This window comes from Dipodomys merriami, unplaced genomic scaffold, assembly GCF_024711535.1.
Source record: "Dipodomys merriami isolate MVZ:Mamm:240054 unplaced genomic scaffold, mDipMer1.0.p SCAF_44, whole genome shotgun sequence".
NCBI classification, from domain to species: domain Eukaryota; kingdom Metazoa; phylum Chordata; class Mammalia; order Rodentia; family Heteromyidae; genus Dipodomys; species Dipodomys merriami.
This window is the reverse complement of record NW_027206002.1, coordinates 5,639,957-5,663,647: the sequence shown is the minus strand read 5'-3', so window position 1 is coordinate 5,663,647 and position 23,691 is coordinate 5,639,957. Positions and strand designations below refer to the sequence as shown.

The 23,691-nt window shown below is 45.1% G+C and overlaps 1 protein-coding gene across 9 annotated transcripts in view; it reads right to left on the bottom strand.

Moving 5' to 3' along the window:
- Positions 1 to 23,691, bottom strand: part of Sgcd (sarcoglycan delta) — a 913,825-nt gene that overhangs the window by 218,164 nt on the left and 671,970 nt on the right. For all 9 annotated transcript variants that reach the window (XM_069993889.1, XM_069993890.1, XM_069993888.1 and 6 more), the window contains one exon: positions 18,828 to 19,016. In XM_069993889.1, coding sequence (XP_069849990.1) covers positions 18,828 to 19,016 — 189 coding nt within the window. The remainder of the gene's footprint in view (positions 1 to 18,827; positions 19,017 to 23,691) is intronic.

Genomic DNA, 23,691 nt, shown 5'->3' with positions numbered 1-23,691 from the left:
GCTGTCCAGGAAGCACAGGGAGGGGGCTTGTCATCTGAGACCAGGCTGGATAAAAAAGCACCACTCCGTGTAAAGATCACATAGAGCAGAATGGGCTGGAGATTGCGGCTCAAGGGACTAAAAGATTCACTGCCTGTTCATCTGCAATATACAAATAACTCCAAAAGACATAAAACCCAAACCCAAGGCAAATCTGGAAGACTCCTCATGTGACGTGGTCTCAGTCCTGTTCAAACCAATCCCTCGGGCATGGAGACACATGCGCCGTCTCCTAAATTTAGGCAAAAGGTAAGAAAAATGAACTCAATACGCTTGTAGTTTCCTAAAGAAGGGAAAGCTGGGCCTGGGGCCGAGGGTGGAGTAAAAATAGAAAGTGGAGCTGGTAACTGTATCCAGAAAAGACAAAAAATTCATTGTGTTTTCTTTTCCTTTGCTACATGAATCATCATGAATCATCGACTTGCTGGGTGACAAATAAGAGAGGGAGAGAAAGAGAGACAGAGAGGGTGTGTGAGAGAAACAATAAGTCCCCCATCCTCCCAGAGAATCTTCAGAGTTAGATACCAATTAGTTTTCAATGCACATCACTTGTCTGCCTGCATTGTAAATATTCTACATGTTTGCTGCTCTTCTGTTTGCTCAGAAAATGTCCCCTTCCTTTTGTTTTTCAGTGTTATGAATGCATGAAATGCTATCTCTTTACTACCACTGTGAAAATAAAGGACAGAGAAATACGCAGAAGTGCCCTGGGCCTCCAACAGCCCAGGAATGCTGGAGTCCAGTGAGCCTGACCCTCAGGGCGGGTGACAAAAGGACACTCCTGTCAACAGTTACTGGAAACTTCTTTCCAGATGGCATAACATCATCATAAATGACTCAAGTGCATAAATCACTCATCAGGTTCCAGGGACACGTGTGTGTGTGTGTGTGTGTGTGTGTGTGTGTGTGTGTGTGTGTGTGTGTGTGTGTGTGTGTGTGTGTGTGTGTGTGTGTGTGTGTGTGTGTGTGTGTGTGTGTGTGTGTGTGTGTGTGTGTGTGTGTGTGTGTGTGTGTGTGTGTGTGTGTGTGTGTGTCTCCTATACCATCTGGGACTCTGTCACAGGACGTGTGTGTGTGTGTGTGTGTGTGTGTGCGCGCGTATATGTGTGTGTGTGTCCTATACCATCTGGGACTCTGCCACAGGACGTGTGTGTGTGTGTGTGTGTATGTGTGTGTGTGCGTATGTGCGTATGTGTGTCCTATACCATCTGGGACTCTGCCACTGGTCTCAGTGCTGTGTGCTTCACTTTGTGCATCGGTGGCCTTGTGGTGGCGAGCGCACGGGGACACGTGACATTCCCGTCTGTGTGGGGCTGACTGGGAGCTCTGCACCATGTGGGGTGGGCACCTGATGCCCAGTGGAGCTGGGTCCCCGGCCGTTGGATTCCAGCCCACGTCTAGTGAAGAACTGACTTCCCGTGGTCACCAGGGCTGGTTTCTTCCACATGACTGACCTTTCAGGGCCAGTGCCCCCAATGGCCAGCCGTGAAGTGCTGAGTTGTGAACAATTTAGGGCAGAGAAGGAGTTAACCAAGTTAGACAGCCAGTAATAGCTCTTGCGACTGGAGCCATTAGGACCCTTTTGGTCCATTCCACGCCAGGCTGTGAGGAGAAGGCTCTTGGAAACAAGCAGGCCGAGTCCACTTTTCTATTTCCATTTTAGAGCCCCTTTGGAATTTCTCTGCTGGACCCTGCTAGGTGGGCTTTACCCTCCCCTTCCCTCCTCCTTTCCCCCTCTCTGTCCCCCCTGCCCTCCCTCATAGCATCCATTCTAATTAGTCAGGTTGTTTCCAGCCTCTGGCCTCGATTAAACACATACAAACATGCATACCCATGCACACACATCCACATCATCCACATCATACACACATACACATCCACACATACACACACACACACACACTTTTGCATATTGCCATGAGTTCAGAAAACAGAACTCCTCTTAAAACCTTTAAGATCTTGCTGTATGCCGGTGGCTCACACCTGTCATCCTAGCTACTCAGAAGGCTGAGATCTGAGGATCGAGGTTCAAAGCCAGCAGGAAAGGCCATGAAACTCTATCTCCAACCACCAGAAAACCAGAAATGGTGCTGTGATAGAGCACTAGCCTTGAACTGAAGAGCTGAGGGACAGTGCACAGGCCCAGAGTTCAAGCCCCACGAGCAAACAACAACAACAACACATCTTTAAGATCTTATCCCTTCCCTTGCTCCTAGAATCGCTCTCTCATGCCTCTGAAGGTAGAGAAGCATGCATGCAGACGGCCTGGAGATGGAGGGAATCTGAGGGCCAGGCCAAAAGGCAGTGGATATTGTGCTGGTTAGTAACCACTTCTAAATGAACGGCCCCAACTGCCTGTGCAGTACAGGTCTCACACATTTCTGCCAGAGAGGAGAGTTTGGCTAAGTGTCATTTCACCGTCCCCCCCCCCCCCAGATATCTTGGCATGGGGTTTTCCAGTATTAGGTCGAATCTGCCGGTGGGGGGGGGGTCTCCAGATTCTTCTGTGGTCCATTGGAAGCGCAGATAGAAATGTTTGGCTCATTTAAAACTCTCCAAAGAGTTAGTGATTATGTTTAGAACTCAATTCTAAGACCAAAGGGGGGATAGAAAAATCACTGACTTGTGCCCCTTTTCTCTGAAGAGACGAATGATCTTTGTGGAACCTATGCCCCTCTCATGCCCACAGCCAGCTACCAGCACTTAAGAGCAATTTGGGGCCTGGAAGATTCTCAGGGAGCCATCTAGCCTTAAGCGAATGAATTATTACTTTCAAAGTTGAAGCAAGAGGCCCGGAAAGAATGAGAAATGCATCGTCAGTAACAAAGACACCTGCCTTCTTCATCTCTAGACCAGAAGTAATCCCAGGCAGAGATGTTTCCTATCTTCCAGTTGGAGATAATTAATATGATTATGCACTCAAGCACCCAGCACAGACAATGGAACACATGTGGATCGCACTGGAAGCGAATCTCAGTCTCTGGAAGTGCCAGAAAAGGCAAGAAAGTTAGTGGTTGTTTTTTTTTTTAAACACTTCCTGGGTGGATCTTTACTTTTAAAAATTAGCAGTGGCGGCAGCAGCAACAATAACCAACAACTCTGTGCATAGCAGTTCACACCTGTAGTCTCGGCACTCTAAAGGTTGAAAGAAGAGGAACATAGGCTTGACATCAACCTGAGTTACAAAGGGAGACCATATCTCAACACCAAAACCAAGCCAGATACAGCGGCTCATGTCTATAGTGTTGGCACCTTGGGAGGAAGAGATTGGCAGGATCGCAATAGAAGTGGGTGAGACAGTCATCTCAACCTACTAAAAAGCTGAGTGTGGTGGGATGTGTCTGTCGCCCCATCTACATGGGGAGAATAAATAGGAGGGTCGTCATCTAGGCTGGGCTCAGGCTAAAAAGCCTACTTGAAAAAGTACTAAAGCAAAAAGAATCAGAGGTGTGACTCGTGGTAGAGTGTAGGGCCCTAAGTTCAAACCTTAGTGTTACCCCTCCCCCTCCAAAAAACAAACAACAGTGCTCAAAATCCACAAGTAATTTTTTTCCAAGTCTTTCCATTTCCAAAGAAACATAGGTCCCATGGTTTCCCTTATTTGCAATTACTAGTATATGTCTGAGACAAGCAGAAAAGGTCAGATAAGTTGATGTTAGGCGAAATGAACCCCAAGATAAGGATTCAAATGTTTTTCTTTCTTGCAATTGTTTTTAAAACATTTATAAGATGATTTCTTTGTTGCTTTGTATGTCCCTCCTCCACGGTATAACCCCGGCTTTCACGGTATTTGATGTTGGTATACTTTGTGGAGGGGAAGGGAAAAAAACAAATTGTTTAAATAGGGATACAGGTGGACCCACTGCAACAATGAGATTACAAGACGTTATGTGGAAAAACGAACTTTGGCCAGGGGGTGGGGGAGTGGGGGCATGGGGAAGGGGGAAGCAGGGGGGAGTGGGGGGATGGGAGGCGGAGATGGGAAGGGATGGGAAGGGGAAACAAAGGAGGAGGCAACAATGCTTGATAAGAAATGCACTCATTACCTTGCCCATGTAAGGTAATGAGTATTTTCACAATTAAAAAAAGTAAATAAAAAATTTACAATCATATATATATACACAATATTTACAATATATATTGTAAATATGATTGTAAATTTATATATATATATATATAATATATGCCACCATGGATCTACAAGATTATTTCCATATAAGAAATAGCCAATAGTTAGACTAAGCCTTTAAATCCATCTGCTTGTTGTTGGATTGTCCAGGTAGCTCATGGCTTTTGAATTACAATCTCCCTACTTTGGTTAGGGAAAACAAAATGTATCCCTTGACATTTTTGTCTTCTTTCATCTCAGTTCTTTAGTCTGCATTTCGCTATCAGAGGGAGGGCAGAAATGGTCACTTTCACGAGGCTTCTACACAATAGAGATACGTGCATGGCCATGCTGCTCCCTGTACCCTTATCTATGCCTTGCTGGTTGTTGGAGAAATGACATACCTGTTTATTTTTTGTCTCGGGGTTTGACCTTGAGGCCTCAAGTGGCCCTGCTCCGTTGGCAGTTGACCCCTTTTAGTTAGGCCTCAGCATCCTGGTTCATTTGGAGATGGATTCTCCTAGACACACTGCCATGGCTGGCTTCAAACCATGGTCCTCCTGTGTCGTCTAGGATGCTAGACATGATATGTTGGTGGCCCAGCTAAAATCTGAAATATTAGGTATTAGTCTTGAGATGCTTTTAAGTTTAAAATCTGTTTTTTTCCCCAATGGTTTATGATTGCATTTCATAACTGGAAGCAAATACTTACAAATTTATTATTTATTAGTGATGGCAAAGCATATCTCCCCCCTCTGCCATGGGTTTCTAGCATCACCCTCTCCTCTGGGGCTCCTAATTTGTTGTTTGCTATTCATTGGCTGGAACAAACCAGAGGACGCCATCTGAGACTCCTCCGTACAAGATACACTAGTCTGAGTAAAGCAACCCTGGAATTCACTTTTCCTTCAAGAACGTCTAAACAGCCTGCTGTTTATGGGTTGGTTCTCAAGGAGAACTCTTAGATCAGCATAAAGATTTTGCTGTTTGACTGTAACAATTTTCTGTTTTCAGGGAATCATAGGTTTCACCACCATGAGTCTGGATACAGTTCATGAACCTCTTTCTGAGTCTGCAGGAAAGCCGTGACGCTGTGTGGATCAGAAGAACATCATGATAACTGGGTCGAGTCAGCTCTGGGTCTCACCTCTGTCCAGGGGATTTCTGTGGTGCTTTGGCATTTCCGTGACTCACTCACTCTCCGCTATGGGGTGTCTTTTCTGTTTTTGTTTCAATGGGGGCGGGTGGTTGTGTACCGGGATTTAAAAGAGTCTCCCACACGCTAGGCAGGTTCTCTACCCATTGAGCCATACCTCCAGCCCTCCCATGTTTGTTTTCTTCTGCTTTATCACCTTACTTCCTGATTCATTCTGAGAAAGCACCTCATTTCTATTCTTCATTTAGGCGATTTGCTTTGTGTTCCATATGAATTTTTGGTTGGTGCCAGGGTGAGGATTATTTAATCTGACATTATCTTTTAACTTTCCTCATGATCTCTCCTAGATGACTTCCTTTGGGTTTTTTTTTTTTTAAATCATTTTTCGGTGTCTGCTAGGCCTCTCCTTTGTGATTTCCATGATTTAACCTTGGAAAGATTCACATACCTTTCCCTATCCATTTTTTTTTCTTTTTGTGTGTGCTGTGCCGAGGCTTGAACTCAGGGAGTGTCATGCCCTTGGTTGGCTCTCTACGCCTTGAGTGACAGTTCCACTTGTGACTTTTTGCGGGTTAACTGGAGATACGGGTCTCTTGGATCTGTCTGTCCAGGCTGCCTTTGACACACAATCCTCAGATCTCAGCCTTCTGAGTAGCTAGGATTATAGTTGTGAGCCACCAGCGCCCAGCTCAGCACAGTACTCCTCTCCAGTCCACAATGCAGTTCCCGGTCCCAATATTGTAGCATGTTCCCATACCCTCCCTGCGGCCTCTGTGCACACAGTAAAACACGCAGGCCTCTTTGGGTGCCTTTGCAGTGCCCTGTGGCACCCACGCCAGCCACGGGGGGCCCAACTCACAAGGTCTCCTCCACACGGACAAGAGGGATTTAGTCTGTGATGCTCTCAGCTCATAAAATTCATAAAGCATAATGTGTTCCGCTGTGAGTGGCTGCTTCCACCTTCTTGTACCATCGTGGCTCACAGAGCTTTATATATAGGAACGACATCACTGGAGTGACAGAGGTAATTGGTTCTGTTCTGTCTCTAGCTTACTTGTCTTGGGGAGATGGGAGCCATTTATTAGCTTACGGGTGTCTGTGCACACGTGTAAGTACACAGAAACATGTACATACATGGATCCATGCACAGATACGTGTATGTATATGTGCGCATGTCTGCATTGGTAGAAACATGAAGGGGGGGGGGTGTTCGTACACACACATGTGTATTCCCTGGGGTGGAAGAAAACTGGAAGACTGACTGACCAGAAAGCAATGACCACGCACAAAGGAAGGAGAGGAAATGCACAGTTTTCAGTCATTAGGGGGAACCGGCATCGGGCACATGTGAGGCATCAAAAGAGAAAAAAAGTTTCCTGAAGATCCCTGAGTAGCAGGAGGAATTCTCCGTGTGGGACGGCGGCGCATACACCGTCGCTGGGCATATACTCATGAAACAGACATCATCCACGCCTCAATTCTTCTGAGTAGCTCCAGGTCCATGAACTTCCCTTACCCATTTCGACAGGGGTGTTCTTACTACTCCCGAGGTGCTGCTATTACTGCTCTGACGCTGGCACTTTGGTGGATGGAAGCAGCCATCCTGACCCCAGCCCCTTGTGGCAGGCACGTGCAAGATTTGCAGCCCAAGCCATCTGTGCTACCCCTGGGTTCTGGGTGCTGTTGCAAGATGCCACGTGATTAGGGTGCCAGAGAGGACAAGAAGAATTCCCAAGGTCACACAGCTGCTCATCAAGTCCCAGATCATAACTCACCGCCATGCGACTCTACCCAATGCTGGAGAGAAAATGGTAATGAGAGTTGCTCAGAAAAAAGATACCAAGTCACCCTGGACCTTGGCTTTCCCAATCTTTAGGGAAAAGGAGGAGGGACTCTCATTATTCTTGAAGCACTGTCCTGTCACTAACAATAGCCAGTCTCCATTTCTTATCCTTGGAAATGAACAAAAACCCCCCAATGGGAGGAAGGCTGACTTCAGACACATAGGGGAAAATGACCTTCCTATGGTCTATATCCAAGTCTAAAAAAAAAAAAGAAAAGGTAATGAACCTTCACAGAGCCTTTGAAAGTCAGACACATACTAGATTTCTCCTTTCTGAACTGCTAGTGGTAAATGCAGCCTAGAAAGGGAGCAGAGGTTTGGGTTTGGGGGTTTGTTTTTTGTTTTTTTGGTGTTTGGCCTTCCCTTCCCCTCCAGTTCATCTCGTCACCACTTTAGCCTGCAACTACAAGCCATCGCCTCCAAAGCCAATTTTGCAAAGTGCCACATTTTCTCTAAATAGTCCACGGATTTCACTATGCATTTCAAAGTATGTGTAGCCCGGGAGCTAATCATAAGCTAGGCGCCAAAACCATGTTCCTTTTGAATCGGTTCTCTAATACTGGGCGTTAATGAACCTTGGAGGAAATATAAGCAGGGAGAACATTTTGTAGCTGGCACAGTTCACCGCCGCTGGCCACCACAAGGCAAAGAGTCTCGGGAAAGTCGAGCGCTTCCCCCAGCCTTCCATGGTCCTAAACCCCAGCCTAGCCATGGTCTCCAATGGGCCTCTGGCCACTGCCATCCTGATTGTCCCTCCTTTTGCTCTTGGGATAAAATTCATTTTCATCCTACATAGCCCACAGGCTGTGGATCTCAGGCCTGGGGGCTCAGATCCGGGCTCAAGCCAATGCTCATGAACATATTCCCTGGCCATCACTGAGATTCCAGCCATGAGCACAGACCCCATTCAAGACTGCCGACCAAGTGGCAAGCTATTCTAGATGCCCTGCGAAAGAAGCGCCTGGCTCCTTTGGGGGATGTGATCTCCTCCCATGGACATAGGGGAAATGGAGAATTCACCGGGTTCCATCTAAAATCAAAGACGCATTAGGAAAATAGAAAATGAATAAAAAGGTTGGATCGCCAATCACATGCCAGTGCAGGTGTGCGTTCAGGGAGTCATTCTTTGGGATTAAACATGGCTTTCCACAAGAGGCCTGCAAAGGCACAGGCTTATATAGCATAGGTATCTGATTCCATTTGTGATAAGGTTCCTCTTTCTTCTCCTCAGGAGCCGACATCCTGGAAATCACCAGGAGATGTAAAGATAATAGCTATTCTCTTTGACATTGAGCTGATCAATGTAACTTGAACTGCCATTCAAATAGAATGGAAAGGGCTGGGTAACATAAGAAGCAGTGAACTAATAAAAACAGACCCCAATGGTATTACTCATTTCCCTGACTTCCATAAAAACCAAAAAAAAAATGAAGCCAGTCAACTTTTTTTTTTTTTCTGGAACCTTCAGAACATGAAACACAGGGTGGTGAAGGCAATCTTAGCTCGTGCCAGTGACAAAAGTCATAACGCAAAGGGAAGAGTAATACTTTTAAAGAATTCTGTGTGGTTTAAAATTCTAAAAAGAATCTTAGGATTTGGCATGACCGAAGGAAGACAAGAAACCTTGATCCCTTGAAATCTGGTGTTTAGGGGTCAGCAGTCAGCTAGGTTATGTGGGAAACCCATTTGTGCAATTAACTGAAATTAATTATGCTTGTAAAAAATTTCACCAACGTATCTAAGTTTTTGACTAATTAATTAAGCTTTAATTTTGTTGAGAACACTAAGACACATGAGCCCTTATCAGAAAACCCTGTTCACCCATTAAAAGAAAAAGAGGTTTAAAAAAATGGTTTTTAGAACCCTCTGGAGAAACAAACAATTTAGGGGAAGTTCTAAAGACAGAAATTACAGTCAATTATCCAAGATGTAAAACCAACCATATTTTGAGGTTAGGCTGTCCTTGATTTTCTCAAGAGTACCCCTTAATTAAAAGCAAGTAATCAGAAATGGCAATTAATAGATAGCTGAATTCTCTGATTAGATTCTGGAGCCCATCTACAGTCCTTTTAAATGGTTGGGAAACGTCAAGAACAAAACCCAAATGGAGTGTGTTTCCCTAAATCACTCCCCTTTCTCGAACAAGTTTTCCAGGGTGGTCCTCTCAGAGGCTATGGCCATGAGATTAGCAGTTACTGTGTGGACACCGTCTGAGTAGAATATTTGGGCTCCCGATCTTCATTCAGGGATAAGGCATCGTGTCTTTGAGCAGACCAGCTACTGGGCCAAGCACTTACAAGGGGGAGGGGAAGTTATTTTCAAAGCATCAGAGTGAGCATCATGACATCCAAATCAGAAACAAGCCATTAGGAATGAGTGGCCATCACGAAATGACCAGGGCCAGAGCAGGACCCAAGTGCGGTGCTGTTACTTCGTTGACCATAGCTTAGGGGGCGCTCTCCTACACTGAGTGGCTAACTGCTCCATGCCTTTTTCTTTTCCATCGGGACCTCTGAAGTTTCCTAAAGCAACATGGCTATTTCTGCGTCTCATTCTTCCAGAGACACTACACGCAGACTCAAGCCAGAGTGAACTACTGCGAACCTCACCCTTACCTCCATGTGTTTCAGAGAGCACCTCACTATCAATAATCTGTTTGCTTCTTTCTAGGCCAGTCTTGTCCAGAGCAACGAATCAGTGGAATCAGCAACAATATGTACCTATAAAATATCTGAGTGGTTTTAATTATTACAGCCAAGGTGATCTTCAGCAAGACTCAAGGATTTTTTTTTTAAAGACTCCATTAAGTCATTTCAGGAGTGAACTTATGATGGCATTCAGGCAGTAGAATGCCTTCCTGATAAAAACGTAAGGCCCTAGGTTCAAATCCAAGTATCACTAAAAAAAAAAAAAAAAAAGTATGCTCATGATTCTAGGCTACATTTTAGTATGTCAATGCTATTCTCCAATATTAATACTTAGCACTGAGTGTCTAGTCTGCTCTCCTTTCTGGTTATTTCTGATTTTGTTGTTGTTGTTGTCAGTTGTGGGGCTTGAAATTAGTGCCTGAGCATTGTCTCTTAGCTTTTTCACTCAAGTCTAGCGCTCTACCACTTGAGCTACAGCTCCCCTTTCAGCTTTTTGGTGGTTATCTGGTGACAAGAGTCACCAGTTTGCTGGAGACCCATTTGTAGGATTTTTCTGCCCAGGCTGGCTTTGAACTACTATTCTTAGAGCTCAGCTTCCTGTAGGATAGGCCTGAGCCACTGGTGTGCAGCCTATTTCTTTATAATGACTCCCGAATGTAGGTGTTATGAATGCCATGATTACAAGGAGCAACACAAGACTCAAAGAAAAGTAAGCTGCTTTGCCAGCGTCTAGCAGAGAAGAGGTTTGAGCCCACACCTGTCTTCTCTAAAGCTGCTCCTTCTTATGCACAAGAGGAATTGGTCAGTTGGCAACACAACTCCAGAGTAACTGGATGTTCAGAGTCCAACCTAAAGAATGAGCCAAGAAATCTGGGCTAAGAGGATTTGCTCTGAAGTGATTAAGTCTTCTGACTTCGAGGCCTCCTCACCTCTCTCAAGTTCAAAATACAATTTGTCCAATAAGAGGGAAGAGAATCGATAAGGTTTCCCCAGAAACACAAAGAGAAGACAATTTCTCAGTCAACTTCACGGGAGCCACAGTGTCAGCCGGGATCAAATAGTTATCTGTGCTTGTATGCAGGCGTGAAGGAGATGGTGGGAATTAGTGCATTTCAGGAAAGTGACACTTCTCAGGCGCCCTTGTTTTGGTCTGGACTCAGGACCTTTTTGTGTGTATGGGTTGGGATAGGCAAATGCTCTACCACTTGAGCCACACTTCCAGTCTTGCTTTTCACTGGTTAACTGGAGACAATATCTGGCAAACTTTGTTGTCCAGGCTGTCCTCAAAATGAGATCCTCCAGATCTCAGTCTCCTGAATAGCTAGGATGACAGATGTGAGCCACAATTCCAGGCATAAAAATTATTCTTTAAGCTTCAGGGAATCATGGGAAATCACAGCATCAATTCTGCTTCAGTGGAGAAACCCTTCCTGTACACAGTTAGCAAAGCCCCACCCTCATCATGGAGGCTCAAAGAGGGAGCCTGGGGCATTCTAGACAGTTCTACCATAAAGAAAGAGCTTTCTGGGATGATGGAAATATTTGGTATCTGCTCTGCCCACAGGTGGCTGTGGACCACTTACTTTCAAGGGGGCCAGCATGATGGAGAATCTGCCATTTTAATGCTATTTCATTGGAATTCCTAAACGGACAGGGGCATTTGTATATTTTCAGACCAGCCTGCGCCTAGAAATCCTACACATGGGTCTCCAGCAAACCTAATGGAAGAAAATCTCCTCATAGTTATTTTTTGGGGTATCATTTGAAAGAACATGTTTACTGGGAAGGATTGAACCCCAAATTTTCAGCAGTACCACACCCATGCAGATCTGCAACTCCTCTCCTACCATTGTTTAGTGCCTCTGTAAGAGGAGACAGAGCCTGTGGCTCACGCCTGTAATCCCAGCTACTCAGGAGGCTGAGATCTGAGGATCACTATTCAAAGCCAGCTCCAGTGGCCTCCAAACAACCAGCAAAAAACCAGAAGTGGAGATGTGGCTCAAGTGGTAGAGCACTAGCCCTAAGAGGGGGGGAAGTTGAGTAAGTACAGGGCGCCAAATTCAAATCCCAGTAACCCCTACTTACAAAAAGTACTCCGACCATGACATGTGCTCCCTACTACCTCCAACTCTGCTCTTTGTGGTTATTCAGAGTTCACTGTAACACAACCACCTGGGTACAGAGAGTGACATGTAGAAATCAGCCATGTGTGAGGCATGAAGAGTTTCTAATTTTTTTCAATGCTAGCACCACAAAACTATAATTGGGGAGTGAGTGAGTGAATGTGTGTGTGTGTAAAACAACTCTAATGAGCAGCACAGGTCATGGCATTAGCAAAAATAACAGGATGAAGATGCACAGTAATTTGTTTCTAATTGGAACTCGAATTTCTCAGGCTGACCTCTCTGAGTACTGTTTCCTCCCACTGGACTTTACAGTGGCAACCCCACATCTCTCGTTTCTTCCTGCCTTCCCACCCACCCAAGGCCCAGGCCCAGCTCGCCCCAGCCAGACCTTCCTGGCCCGGCTTCCCAGGCACCTTAACCCCCCTGCCCCAGCCTACCAGCGGGCTGCATTCTCTGCTCTCACTTCAAAGGCCTCATTCACCATTTGAGTCCTTTTGAGGAGGTTTCTAGTACCTGCTAGATTTCCCTGACACACTTCTTTGATAATTCTTAGGATATATGTAATGTTACAAGGTGCAAAAGATTATACTTCTTAGTAAATTAGGAGTTAGCTATTCAAGTGGAAGAGCTTTTTTTTGGGGGTGGTGGTAAGATGCTGGGTTATGGTAGCTCACACCTGTAATCCTAGGTACTCAGGAGGCTCAGAGCTGAGGACTATGTTTCAAAGCCAGAAGAGTCTTTGAAACTCTTATCTCCAATTATCCACCAAAAGGCTAGAAGTGGAGCTGTGGCTCAGATGGCAGAACAGTAGCCTACAGAAAATAAAGCTCAGAGATAGTGCTCAGGCCCCAAAGTCAAGCCCCAGTAACAATACAAAATTAGGTTTTCGACTTGTTAAAGAACAATGTCGTATGGTAGCTGAGGTGGGTGCTGGTAGCTCATGCCTATCATTAAAATTACACGAAAATGTCCATGGTGCTTGTAAAAATAACATTTTTTTTTCTTTTGGCAATCTGGCAGATGGATGAATTTGGGTAATGAGTGAAGAGGTGATCACAAGAATGACAGCAAGGGGACAGATGGCCGAGATTTGCGGGACGGAGGCCATGTTTCCATGGCCCCAGGAGAAGTGGAAATCCGTCTTCAGTAATTGTAAGGTGTGAGCCAATGAAATCACTTCCTCACACTTGCTGAGCAATCACTAGGAGGAAGCCTCTGCCTTCACACTCCATTATTGCCCTTCCCCTCTCACGTAATTAAAATGTTGCAGGTAGTGGATACATGGGAGGGAGTGTCTGTATTAAAAAAAAAATCCCTCTCCATCATCAAACCCAAGCACTCATCTTATTTGTGATCTGTCTACTCTAATAAATCAACTAATGCCTCGTTTTAAAAGCCATAGAAAGCACTATTAACCCATCTTGATACATTTTAATTTAAAGTGACTGCCTATTCATAACTTTGCCCTGTTCATTTATTCTGTAAACATGCCCTCAGTATTTCCTCTGTGCGGAGCATGGCGCTCAGAGGCCTGGACAGAGACTAAGATGGATTTCTTCCAGCTTGATGGGAGAGACAGAGAGGACGAGAAATATACCTCGCCCGCGCCTTCCCAGATGACAACCAAGCAGTTGTGATGGAAGTAGGCCTAGGCTCAAGCTTGGAGGAAGAAGAGGCAAAAACTCACAGAAAGAGAAACAGGGACAGAAGATCAAATGTAGCTAGCAATGGGCACCTGTAATCCTAGCTACTCTGGAGGCTGAGATGTGAGGATCTTGATTTGAACCTCCTTCCCTTCCCTCCCAGGTCAGAGACTCTTCCCTCCCAAGTAACCACCAAAGGGCCACACGTGGAACTATGGTTCAAATAGTAGAGTGCTAGTCTTGAATGAACAGACTAAGGCACAGTGCCTAGGTCCTGAGTTCAAGCCCCAACAATAACAACAAAATAACAACAACAAAAACAAACGTAGAGAGGAATTTCAGGTGACATCTCACCTGGCAAGGAAACGGTGACCACACCCTCGTGTTCTGCACCCCAGAGCTCTGCACAGGGGCGGTGAGGCTGTGACCCGCTTGGGTGTCACATGGGTTGGCCTGGCAATCCTCCCCGACCCCCCCTCCCCTCCCCGGGGAACCAGAGATTGGGACAGGAAGGGAAGGTCAAAGGCACCCGAAGGCTGAAGGTGCAAGCCGGCAGCAAATACACAGGGAAGCTGGCCTGCAGATGAGCCTTCCAAGGTGAGACTGGTGGCCTTTGCCCCCAGGGCCTCCAGAGGGAGGCCAGAACCAAGGAAGGCTTTCATTCCCGAAGGCTTGGAGTCCTCTTGCTGGAGGCTCACCGAAGCTCTAGCCAGTGTCTTCCAGCCCCATGATGCCCCTTCCTCCACCCCCTGCACGAGTAACCCCACTCCCCTCTGCCTGCGTTACTTTGACTGGGTCGCTATTCCTTGGTCCTTTCCCGAATGGATGGCGAGCTGGGGTCCTGAGTTATGGCCCACACCGGCCCTTCTCTCTGGCTTCTACTATTTTACAATGTGTCCAATCTACAAGTATTAGGATGCCTTCCTCTGACCCTCAGTGGATCTTTATCTTCCTGGAGGGTAAATAAATCATGCCGGAGACATCGCACTGAACAAATTCAATTTGTCTTCATGAAAAATAGCCCTTGGAAAATGGGCAGCCCTGTGTGCTGATGAGGAGCAAGGACTCGAGAGCCGGACTTCTGGCGAAAGCCAATCTCAGCTCCCGCTCACTGTGTGACCTTGGAAAGCCAGTGCGCTTCTCAGGGGCTCTGCCTTATCCTCGAAACGCAGATCCCACGGGCACCTGCCTCCCGGGGCTACGGGACAAAGATAAAGGAAGTTCTGGGCAAATGTCTATTCAACAAATCAACACTCGTGTCTTACATGATCACAGACAAGCATGATTTTGATTTTATCATTCTAGTCAACGCAGACAGATAAGGAAGTCAGGAGACTGATGTCATACAGTTACAGGTAATTTGCGGACGTACTATGCACCAAGCACTGATAGTGTAAGTGCTTAACATCCACCAGCCCATGTGACTGGTGGGCAAAAAGGTAATTTGGAATTAAGACACACACAGAACCCCTACTGCATGTCAGGACAGGGCTGAGACTACGAGCAGCATCATCCTTGCGCTAGAGAAGTTCCCAGGGCAGCTGCAGCACCAAAGCTGAGCCACCTCCTGCTCTCCCTCCTCTTAGTCATCCACAAAATGGGAGGAAGGGCCCGAGGGAATGACTCCCCACGTTTCTATTTTGTACTCAGAGCCTGGAAGCTGTCCCTGAGCTCTTTTCGCTCAAGGCTCACACCCTACCACTTTGAGCCACAGTGCCGCTTCAGGTTCTCTGGTGAGTCACTGGAGGTAAGAGTCTCACAGACTTTTGAACCGTGGTTTCGAACTGTGATCTTCGGATCTCAGCCTCCTGAATAGCTAGGATTACAGGTGTGAGCCACTGGTGCCTATTGTTTTACAGTTGTCATGCACTTCGACCAGCAGAGGACATAGCAATGCTAGCTTTCTCATGCCGCACAGATTTGAGAAACTAAGGTAGGTTGCTGTTCAAAATATAAGCAAAGCACACATATTCTCTCTTCCATGGAGGGGGAAATGAAAATGAGCCATTTTCATTTCCCATTAACCACTAAAAAAGCTCAAAGTGGAGATGTGGCTCAACAGCTGGAGCGCTAGCTTTGAGCACAACACATCAGGGGCAGTGCCTAGGCCCTCAGTTCAAGCCTCAGGACTGGTGCCTTTCTGCCAAGTCTTGTGATTTACCTCTGAAACAAGGAATACTTCCTAATGCTTGTCCATCCACACAGCTAGTTTGGATGGGTTCTAATAGCCTGTGGTCTTGGGGAGGGTGGCACTGAATTCAAGTGTGATCACAAAGTCAAATTCCAAATATTTAATGCTGGGTGTATTTCCAAGTCCCCCCAAAACATCTTCAGACATTCCTCTCTAGGTTCACTAGATTAGAGGGCATCAGCTAGAATACACACACACACACATATACACACATACATACATACACACACACACACACACTTTTAAAACCCGCAATACAGGGAAGCGGTGGTACATGAACGACGATGTAGTGAGGGATGACTGTGTACACTCTTCTAGATCCCCGCTCTCTACATACTCCAAGTTTCCAGCATCAGCATAAAACGCTGACCTGCTGCCGCCATGATTTCCTCCGCCTTCCCAGCTCAGGGTCTCCAACAGACCACGGGTTTAAACCCTCAGGCTTTTTGATTTCCTTGCAAAGATCTTCATGGTCTGTAAGTTAGTATTTGCGAAGTAGGAATATAATTCTGAGAGAATACGTCTTGTGCTGTGATGGATGGGAAAATATGCTTTTAACTTGCAGGGCAAGACCAATTTCCTCAAGCTGCAGTTTTAGTGGCGCGAAGGTGTTAGTGTGCTAAAGCACCAATTATGGCTAATCAGGATGGGATTCTTACCCCCCACCCCCCCCCCCCCCCGTTAAGTACTTGGTTCGGTAAAGTTGGACTCTCCAGTTGGGCAATCAATTTACTACATTACGGGGAATAGTTGATTTCATACAGGCTATTACCTTAACATCACACTGCTCCCTCAAGCTCACACATGTACACTGTGAAGGGGCATTCCAAATATGTATGTTCTCATTTTTCCTTTTTTTGTTCTGGCACCCAGACTTGAACAGGGCCTGGGAGCTATCCCTTAGCTTTTCACTCAAGGCAAGTGCTCTACTACTTTATCCACACCTCCACTTCCAGCCTTCTGTTGGCTAGCTGGAAATAAGAATCTCAGATACTTTCCTGCCCGAGCTGGCTTTTGAACCATGATCCTCAGGTCTCAGAACCCTGAGCAGCTAGAATTACAGCTGTGAACCACCAGCGTTCTGCTTCTAACATGTAAATTTTGAAAGTTCTAATTAAGAACATCACAGAACAGGCAGGTTCCTCTCTGGCCATGGTGTGTCCTGTGACTTGGGAGGAAGGATCTTTAGCCCACACTTTGCTTCACCCCGTTGCGTCTTCACCAGCAAGTTTTCTTGACTGACAATCCGATCACGCCTCTCTTCCCTTACCAAATACTTACTTCTAACTATAAAGGTTGTCCAATTTCAGAACTGGTCTAATTGAGTCTAAATCAGAAAGAGACTGTTGACTGACTGCATTGCCTTGGCCTTCCCATGGCTCTATGGAAGCTGATGGACACCATTTTCAGAGTTGATGCTCCAATGCAGAAGCGCGTGTGTGCGTCGTGCGTCCGTGAGTGTGTGTGTACACATTTTAAATCATTCCTCTTTTACCCCCAAGACAGAACTCTGTAGCATTAGGTGACTTTTGATGACATCGCTTCCTAACTTTAACACAAGTATTACAACATGAGCTACTCACATGCCTGAAGCACTATTTCTAACTTCGGTTTAGAGACTTCATTGAACCCAGGCATCAGGGCCCTACTCTGAGAGAGAGGCCATCATCACACCCGTACAAAACATGCAGCTCCGTTCTTCTCTTAAAAGTTCAGCACAGCTGGGAAATACATGCGAGGCTTCCGGCCTGCAGGGGTCACAGGAGCGGCATGAACAAAAGCTACAAAAGCACGGAAGAGGGCCTTCTCCCCAAAGATGGAGAAAGGGAGTCACAGGACTTATTGTTCAAGCAAAGGTGACAAAATAGGACCAGCCACAGCTCAACAGCAGAAAAACAAACCTCATACAACTATGCACGATCCTACCAGGGATTTGTACACAAACTCTCATGTTTCATTCTGTTAGGGCCCTATTTCTTTATATACATAGGAGTTTTTATTGGCCATCTAAATATAAACTTTGGACAACAGGACAAGAAATGACTCTTGGGGCAGCGGATTCTGCCCACTATCTCTTCATTAGTAAAGTTGTATTACTTAGCTCGACTGAAATCACTAAGGAAAGAACCTCAGGGGAAAAATACCTATACTTGTATTGCTAGGGTTTTTAATATGAACTCCAACAAGGACATGTCCAGTCGGGACAGTGACCTTAAATCAAGAGCAAGCATTTTTTTTTCTTCCAAAAATGCATCTACACAAATCCCCACAAAATGAAACACAGCTAGATTTTGGTCATTTCCATTTCACCTATGCAGTAGCAAGAAACATTTTCCTCCCTAAATTCAGAGAATCATAGCAATGGACAGGCAGGCATACTAGACAGCTGAAATTCTGAGAACATGCTCAAAGCCTAAGTTCATTCAGGTTGGTCAGCTCTGGCCTCATGAAACCTTTTATACTTGCTACAAAAACTGGTAAAAAAAAATTTTTAACTTAATTTATTCCATTTCTTTATGTATTCTTTACTCAAATGACTGGAAATGACAGGACACCAAAAAACACATTATCTAAAGAAAGGAAATCATTCAAAACATCTCAAATGACAAAGTGCCTCTGAGTTGGATCTTCAGCCTCAAAAACAGTGAGATTAACCAGAGGGTGGCGGCTCATGCCTGTAATCTAGCTACTCCTGAGGCTGAGATCTGAAGCCCACAGTTCAAAGCCAGCCTGGGCAGGAAAGTCTGGGAGACTCTTATCTTCAAGTAATGATAAAAAAAAAAATGGGAAGTGGTTCAAAGTGGTAGAGCGTTAGCCTTGAGCTGAAGAGCTCAGGGACAGTGCCCAGGCCGAGTTCAAGCCCCGAGACCAACTGACCAAAAACAACCAACCAACCAAAAACCCATTCAGGAACTTGATCAGCTGGACAGAAATCCTTTGGGATCCGAACACCTCACAGCTTGTGGAATCCCACTATTGAGCCTTATCAACATTCCTTCACGGTCTTGGTCTTGCTTCGCGCTTGCCCTTCCCTCCAGCAGGAAGGAAACACGGCGGTGCTGGTGTTACTTACAATTGTGAAGTTCATGACTTTGAGAATCCAGATGGTCATGGCCAAGTTCACCAGGATTAAAATCATGAGGAGCAGGACAAAGAAGTACAGGCATCTTTTCCGCCAGCCGTAAATCCCCACTTTGTACACCTGCGGCCCCTCGGCACTGGCCACAGCACTCCGGTGGTGTGGGTACTGTTCCTGAGGCATCTGGAAGGAACGAGTGGAGAGGGAAGCCCATGAAACTGCTGGGAAACAAAGGATGAAGAGAGAGAGAGAAAAAAGCAATACAAAAACTCGAGTGCTAAAGAGAGGGGGCTGCCTGCCGCTCAGGTTCTCACCTTGCTGGCTGCTGTAAAACTCTGCTATGGGGGGTCACCAGGGACCCCTCCCGAAGTCTGCCCTAGCTCTTCACTTGATAGGTTGGGACATCCACACCTCCAGGAAGAAAAGGGACCCCCCCCCAAACCAGGAAGCCGTTTTTTCAATGTTTTGGGGAGTGGGGCGTGCACTAAGAGGTCTATCAAAGGCCTTGAGGTTAGATTAGGGGAGAGGAGTAACCTTAAACAACATCGATGAAAGGCGGTGTAAGTAGCAAAGCTCTTCTCTAGTAGTAAACAAGGAGTGAAACTTGCACAACTCTGCCCTGCAATAGTTGAGGGGATGCCCCCAAAATGTGAGACCTACACACAATGGGATTTTACACAGCCATTAGGAAGAATAAGATCGTGTCACTCGCAGGGAAACAAATGGATGAAATGAGAACAAATCATGTTAAGTGAGGCCAGCCAAGTTCAGAGAGACAAACGAAGCATGTTCTCTGACATGCACAAACCGGATCTAACATGCAGTGCGGTAAGATAAATGATGCAGGATTCTAGACCCTCACGCATGCTGAGACCAAAAGAGGATTTTCTTGGGAGAGAATGACCAAGGCCGAAATCCCTATGTGCTTCTTTATAGTTATGTAAAATGGTATATTTAGAGATATATCTTGAGTTCCAAGATATGGAAACCAGAGATCTTTTTTTTCAGTTCTAATTTTTGATGATTCTTCTTCTTTATGTATGGTTTATTCACATGTGCATCTTTGGGAAGGGAGGAGAGACCACAGAACTCCAGGGGAAAAAGTGCAGCAGCAGAGTTCTCTGGACACCGAGGAAAGTGAACTATACAACTCATGGGTGGTGATGGGAGGGAAAAACTGGGAGAGATTGAGGGAAGGGAAGACACTGTAGGAAAGAAAATGTACTTATTACCTAATTCATGTCATTGTAATCCCCTGTACATCACTTCTCTAACATCAATGAAGTTTTACATTTTTAAAAGAAATGAAGAAACAATTATGCCAGAGCTAAATCCAAAAGTATCACCACAGCCCCTTCAGTGTTCAATCTGCTTAGAAACCCTCCCAGCTGACACAATCTGGATCCTATGCACCAAATGCTATTAGGTTTGTCCCAGAAATTCAAGGTGGAAAAAAAAAACGATCTATCCATTGTTTGACTATCAACTAGACTTTCAATCAATTATCAGGGCAGTGTCATAATCGAACCAGCCAGGTTCCAGTGTCAGTAGTTGTTTGATAGGAGAGATATGCAGCTTCTCTAAAAGATCTAGTTTTGAGAGACTGAAACCCACGACCTCTGGCCTTCAAGGGTTCCTATCCAGACTCACGTGTGATGTTACAAAATCAAGGGCAAAGTTTATGACTTGGACTTGTTACAAGTTTTGAGGTCCAGTAAGAAAAATAAGTAAATCAGCAAAAAGTGCTAGGGGGTGGCTCAAGTGGTAGAGAATCTGCCTGGCAAATGTCAGGACCTGAGTTTGAACCCTACCACTCGGTCTTGTCCAAGAGAAACTTGGTTGATATAAATTAGAGAGAAGTAGCATTGCTTTGGTGATACGCAGATTAAAATTTCCAGTAAATGGAAAAGTAAACATCGTGATTGGTGGCACACACAGAGCAGGCGTAAGTTTCCTTCTGGGCTCACTACACTTGCCAGAGTTCACTGGGGAATTAACCATTTTTGGATTAACTTGACACAGACAGAACCTCCCATTTAGCCAAGTTAATTGTGTGGTTTCTGGCTGAACACTATTTACTTTCAAGGGCTCTATCTATTCAGCCATCCATACAAGTCATCAGTCTTGGATTACAAAGGTCTGGCAAGATTTAGGAAATCGTAACAAGTCATCACTTTTCTTCTTGATTCAAGTAACTAGCATCATTATTTTTTTTTTCTTCTGTAAAATTCATCCAGAAGACTAAATTCCTGTTTTGTTGACTAGGAATGGAATTTTCTTTTCTAACAGACTTTGTGGAATTAAGATATTTGCATTTGCTGATTTGGTTTTCTAAGGATTGTAATCTATAAACACTGAGTAACTTTTACTGAAAATCAGACAAGGACATGTAACGAAAAATCACATGAATTTAAGAAAATCTTGTCATACTTTAACCTCCTTCCATTTAGAAACCATTTTATAAACATTAAAAAAGAATCTGTCAGAGATGGTCACTGTTTAGAAAGGCTACATGCAATATACATGTTCTAAGCATAAACACATTTATATTTCCATGTTTACATAGATGAGTATATTTTACAGTTCTGGTCTATTTCCTATAGCTAAGGGTCAATCTCATTAAAGTATACAGGAAGTGAATTTTTCAACAATTAGGCTAGACAGGAAGTGCCTTTTTCAACAGCAAGCCTAGGCAGAAGTGAATTTTTTTAACATGTTGGCTATTTAAATTTGTATGTCAACCGACTCTTAAACATGCATGTCAACCGATTCCTAAAAATGAACCCTGATGTTTCTAATCATTTACTGTGAACTACGACTGTTTAATCTAACCCCCAGTTCAAATCCCAGGATTGGCACCCACAATAAAGCAAAGCATGCATAAACGATGACAGACACTTACGAGACCAGTACAATGTGGCAAATATACTAAATGTTTTGGTTTTGTGGGGAGCAGTAGGATTTAATTCAGGGCCTGGCACTTGCTAGGCAGCGGCTTTGCCACTTGAGCCACACCTCCAGTCCTTTTTACCCTCCAGTTATTGTCAAGGTAACGTACTGGGCTGGCATGGACTCAGATTCACTTCCTTGTGTTGCTGAGGATGACTGGCAGGTGCTACTGCTCCCAGCCACTGGTAGAGATGGAGTCTTCCAAACTCCTTATTTCAGCTGGGCTTGAACTACAATCTCCCTGCCTCCACCACCCAGGCTTGTCTTAGACTGTCATCCTCCTCCTCCTTCTCAGCCTGCCAAGTAGCTGGAATTACAGGCATATGCCACCATGCCTGGCTTATTTGTTAAGATAGGATCTTGCTAACTTTTGCCCGGGCTAGCCTCAAACCATGCCGTTCCTATTTCTATCTCCTAAGTAGCTGGGGAAACAAGCATGAGCCACCTTACTTGACCCTGTTCTCTCAATTCTTGTGTTAAAATAAACTTAGACTTACGTGAATAATTGGCCAGAAGAGTGCATCATTATTAATTAAAACCACAGGTTTGAAAATTATTTTAGCTAGAGTTTTTCCACATGGATATAAGCTTTAAGTCAAATTATTGAATAATTGAACGACGATTATAATTCAGTCAGGGTATGTGTTGCTTTAAATCTATACAGGGAATACACCATCTTTGATAGCTCCCTGAAACTCATAAACTTTTACAGTAGCATTTAAAAAAAAAGAAAAACTGTTACAGAAAAATCAGAATCTGCCTTCAGTAGTGATTCAACAGTTCCATAAAACTGGCATCGATTCAGTAGATCTTGCTTGACCATTATCTGGCCACTCTGTTCTGCTATTTACATGGGCTGCGAATGAAATCTGCGATCTAAAAGAAAATGGCTCACTGTATTTGGGGTCATTTTGTAATTTGCGTACAGGTTCCAGCAGCAAGCATGATTGCCACACTGAAAAGCAGAGGCTGTGAGTTCAGAACACTAATGTCACAGGAGAGAAAAGAAGAAGAAAAAGGAAGGAAGGAAAAAAGAAAAAGCAAGAAAGCCATGTCCAGTCCCATAACCTCAATCAGAGTTAGCTGAACACAATCTATTGAATGACGCAGAAGGGAGCCCAGCCTGATGCCGATTTACTCAGTTCCTCACTCCATTCTGTGGTGGACCTCTTCAACCTCACAAATGACGGCCCCGCAGCAGCAGTAGCATTGCCAAGGTGTGTACAGGAATCTGATTCTATCAGATTTTCCCTGGGAGGAAATGTGGTCTGCCCAAGCAGAGAGAACCTAATCCCTGGTGGTCCAGGGCTTTTTATCAGAGAGCTTAGCTTGTTGTAAGAGGAGCCGGGCTTCGTGGGTTGAGAAAGAAGAGTAAGAGCCATTGCATCCCAGCCAACTGCACACCCCTGAGCTCCATTACTCCAGCCAGCAGCAATCTCACAGGCTTCATTCACAGAGTGAACCGTGGTGACACACGGTCCTCCCGGAGTCCTGCGGGCCTGCCTGCCAGGTGGGGGGGGGGGGAAGGGGACACCCCCTACCCTGGCTTACATGGCTGCCTTTATAGGAAGCAGGTCACACTAGTTGACAACGGGAATTGGGAACAATGATAAGACCATCACCTTTCTGTGCTGCAGCAAAGGTGAAATCACAGGAGCAGTGAAGGAATTCAGGCCATACAAGACACGAGCCTGGGCAATTCAGCTCAATTCTATCCACATATCTATATATCTACCTTGATTTATCTACATATATATCCACCTTTGTCTATATGTCTATGTTTTACCTTTATTTATACCTAACTACATTCATCCATCCTTCATCTATGTATGTATCTACCTATATATCATCTACCTATGCATATATGTATCTACTGTATGTATGCATCTATGTTTACATCCATCCATCC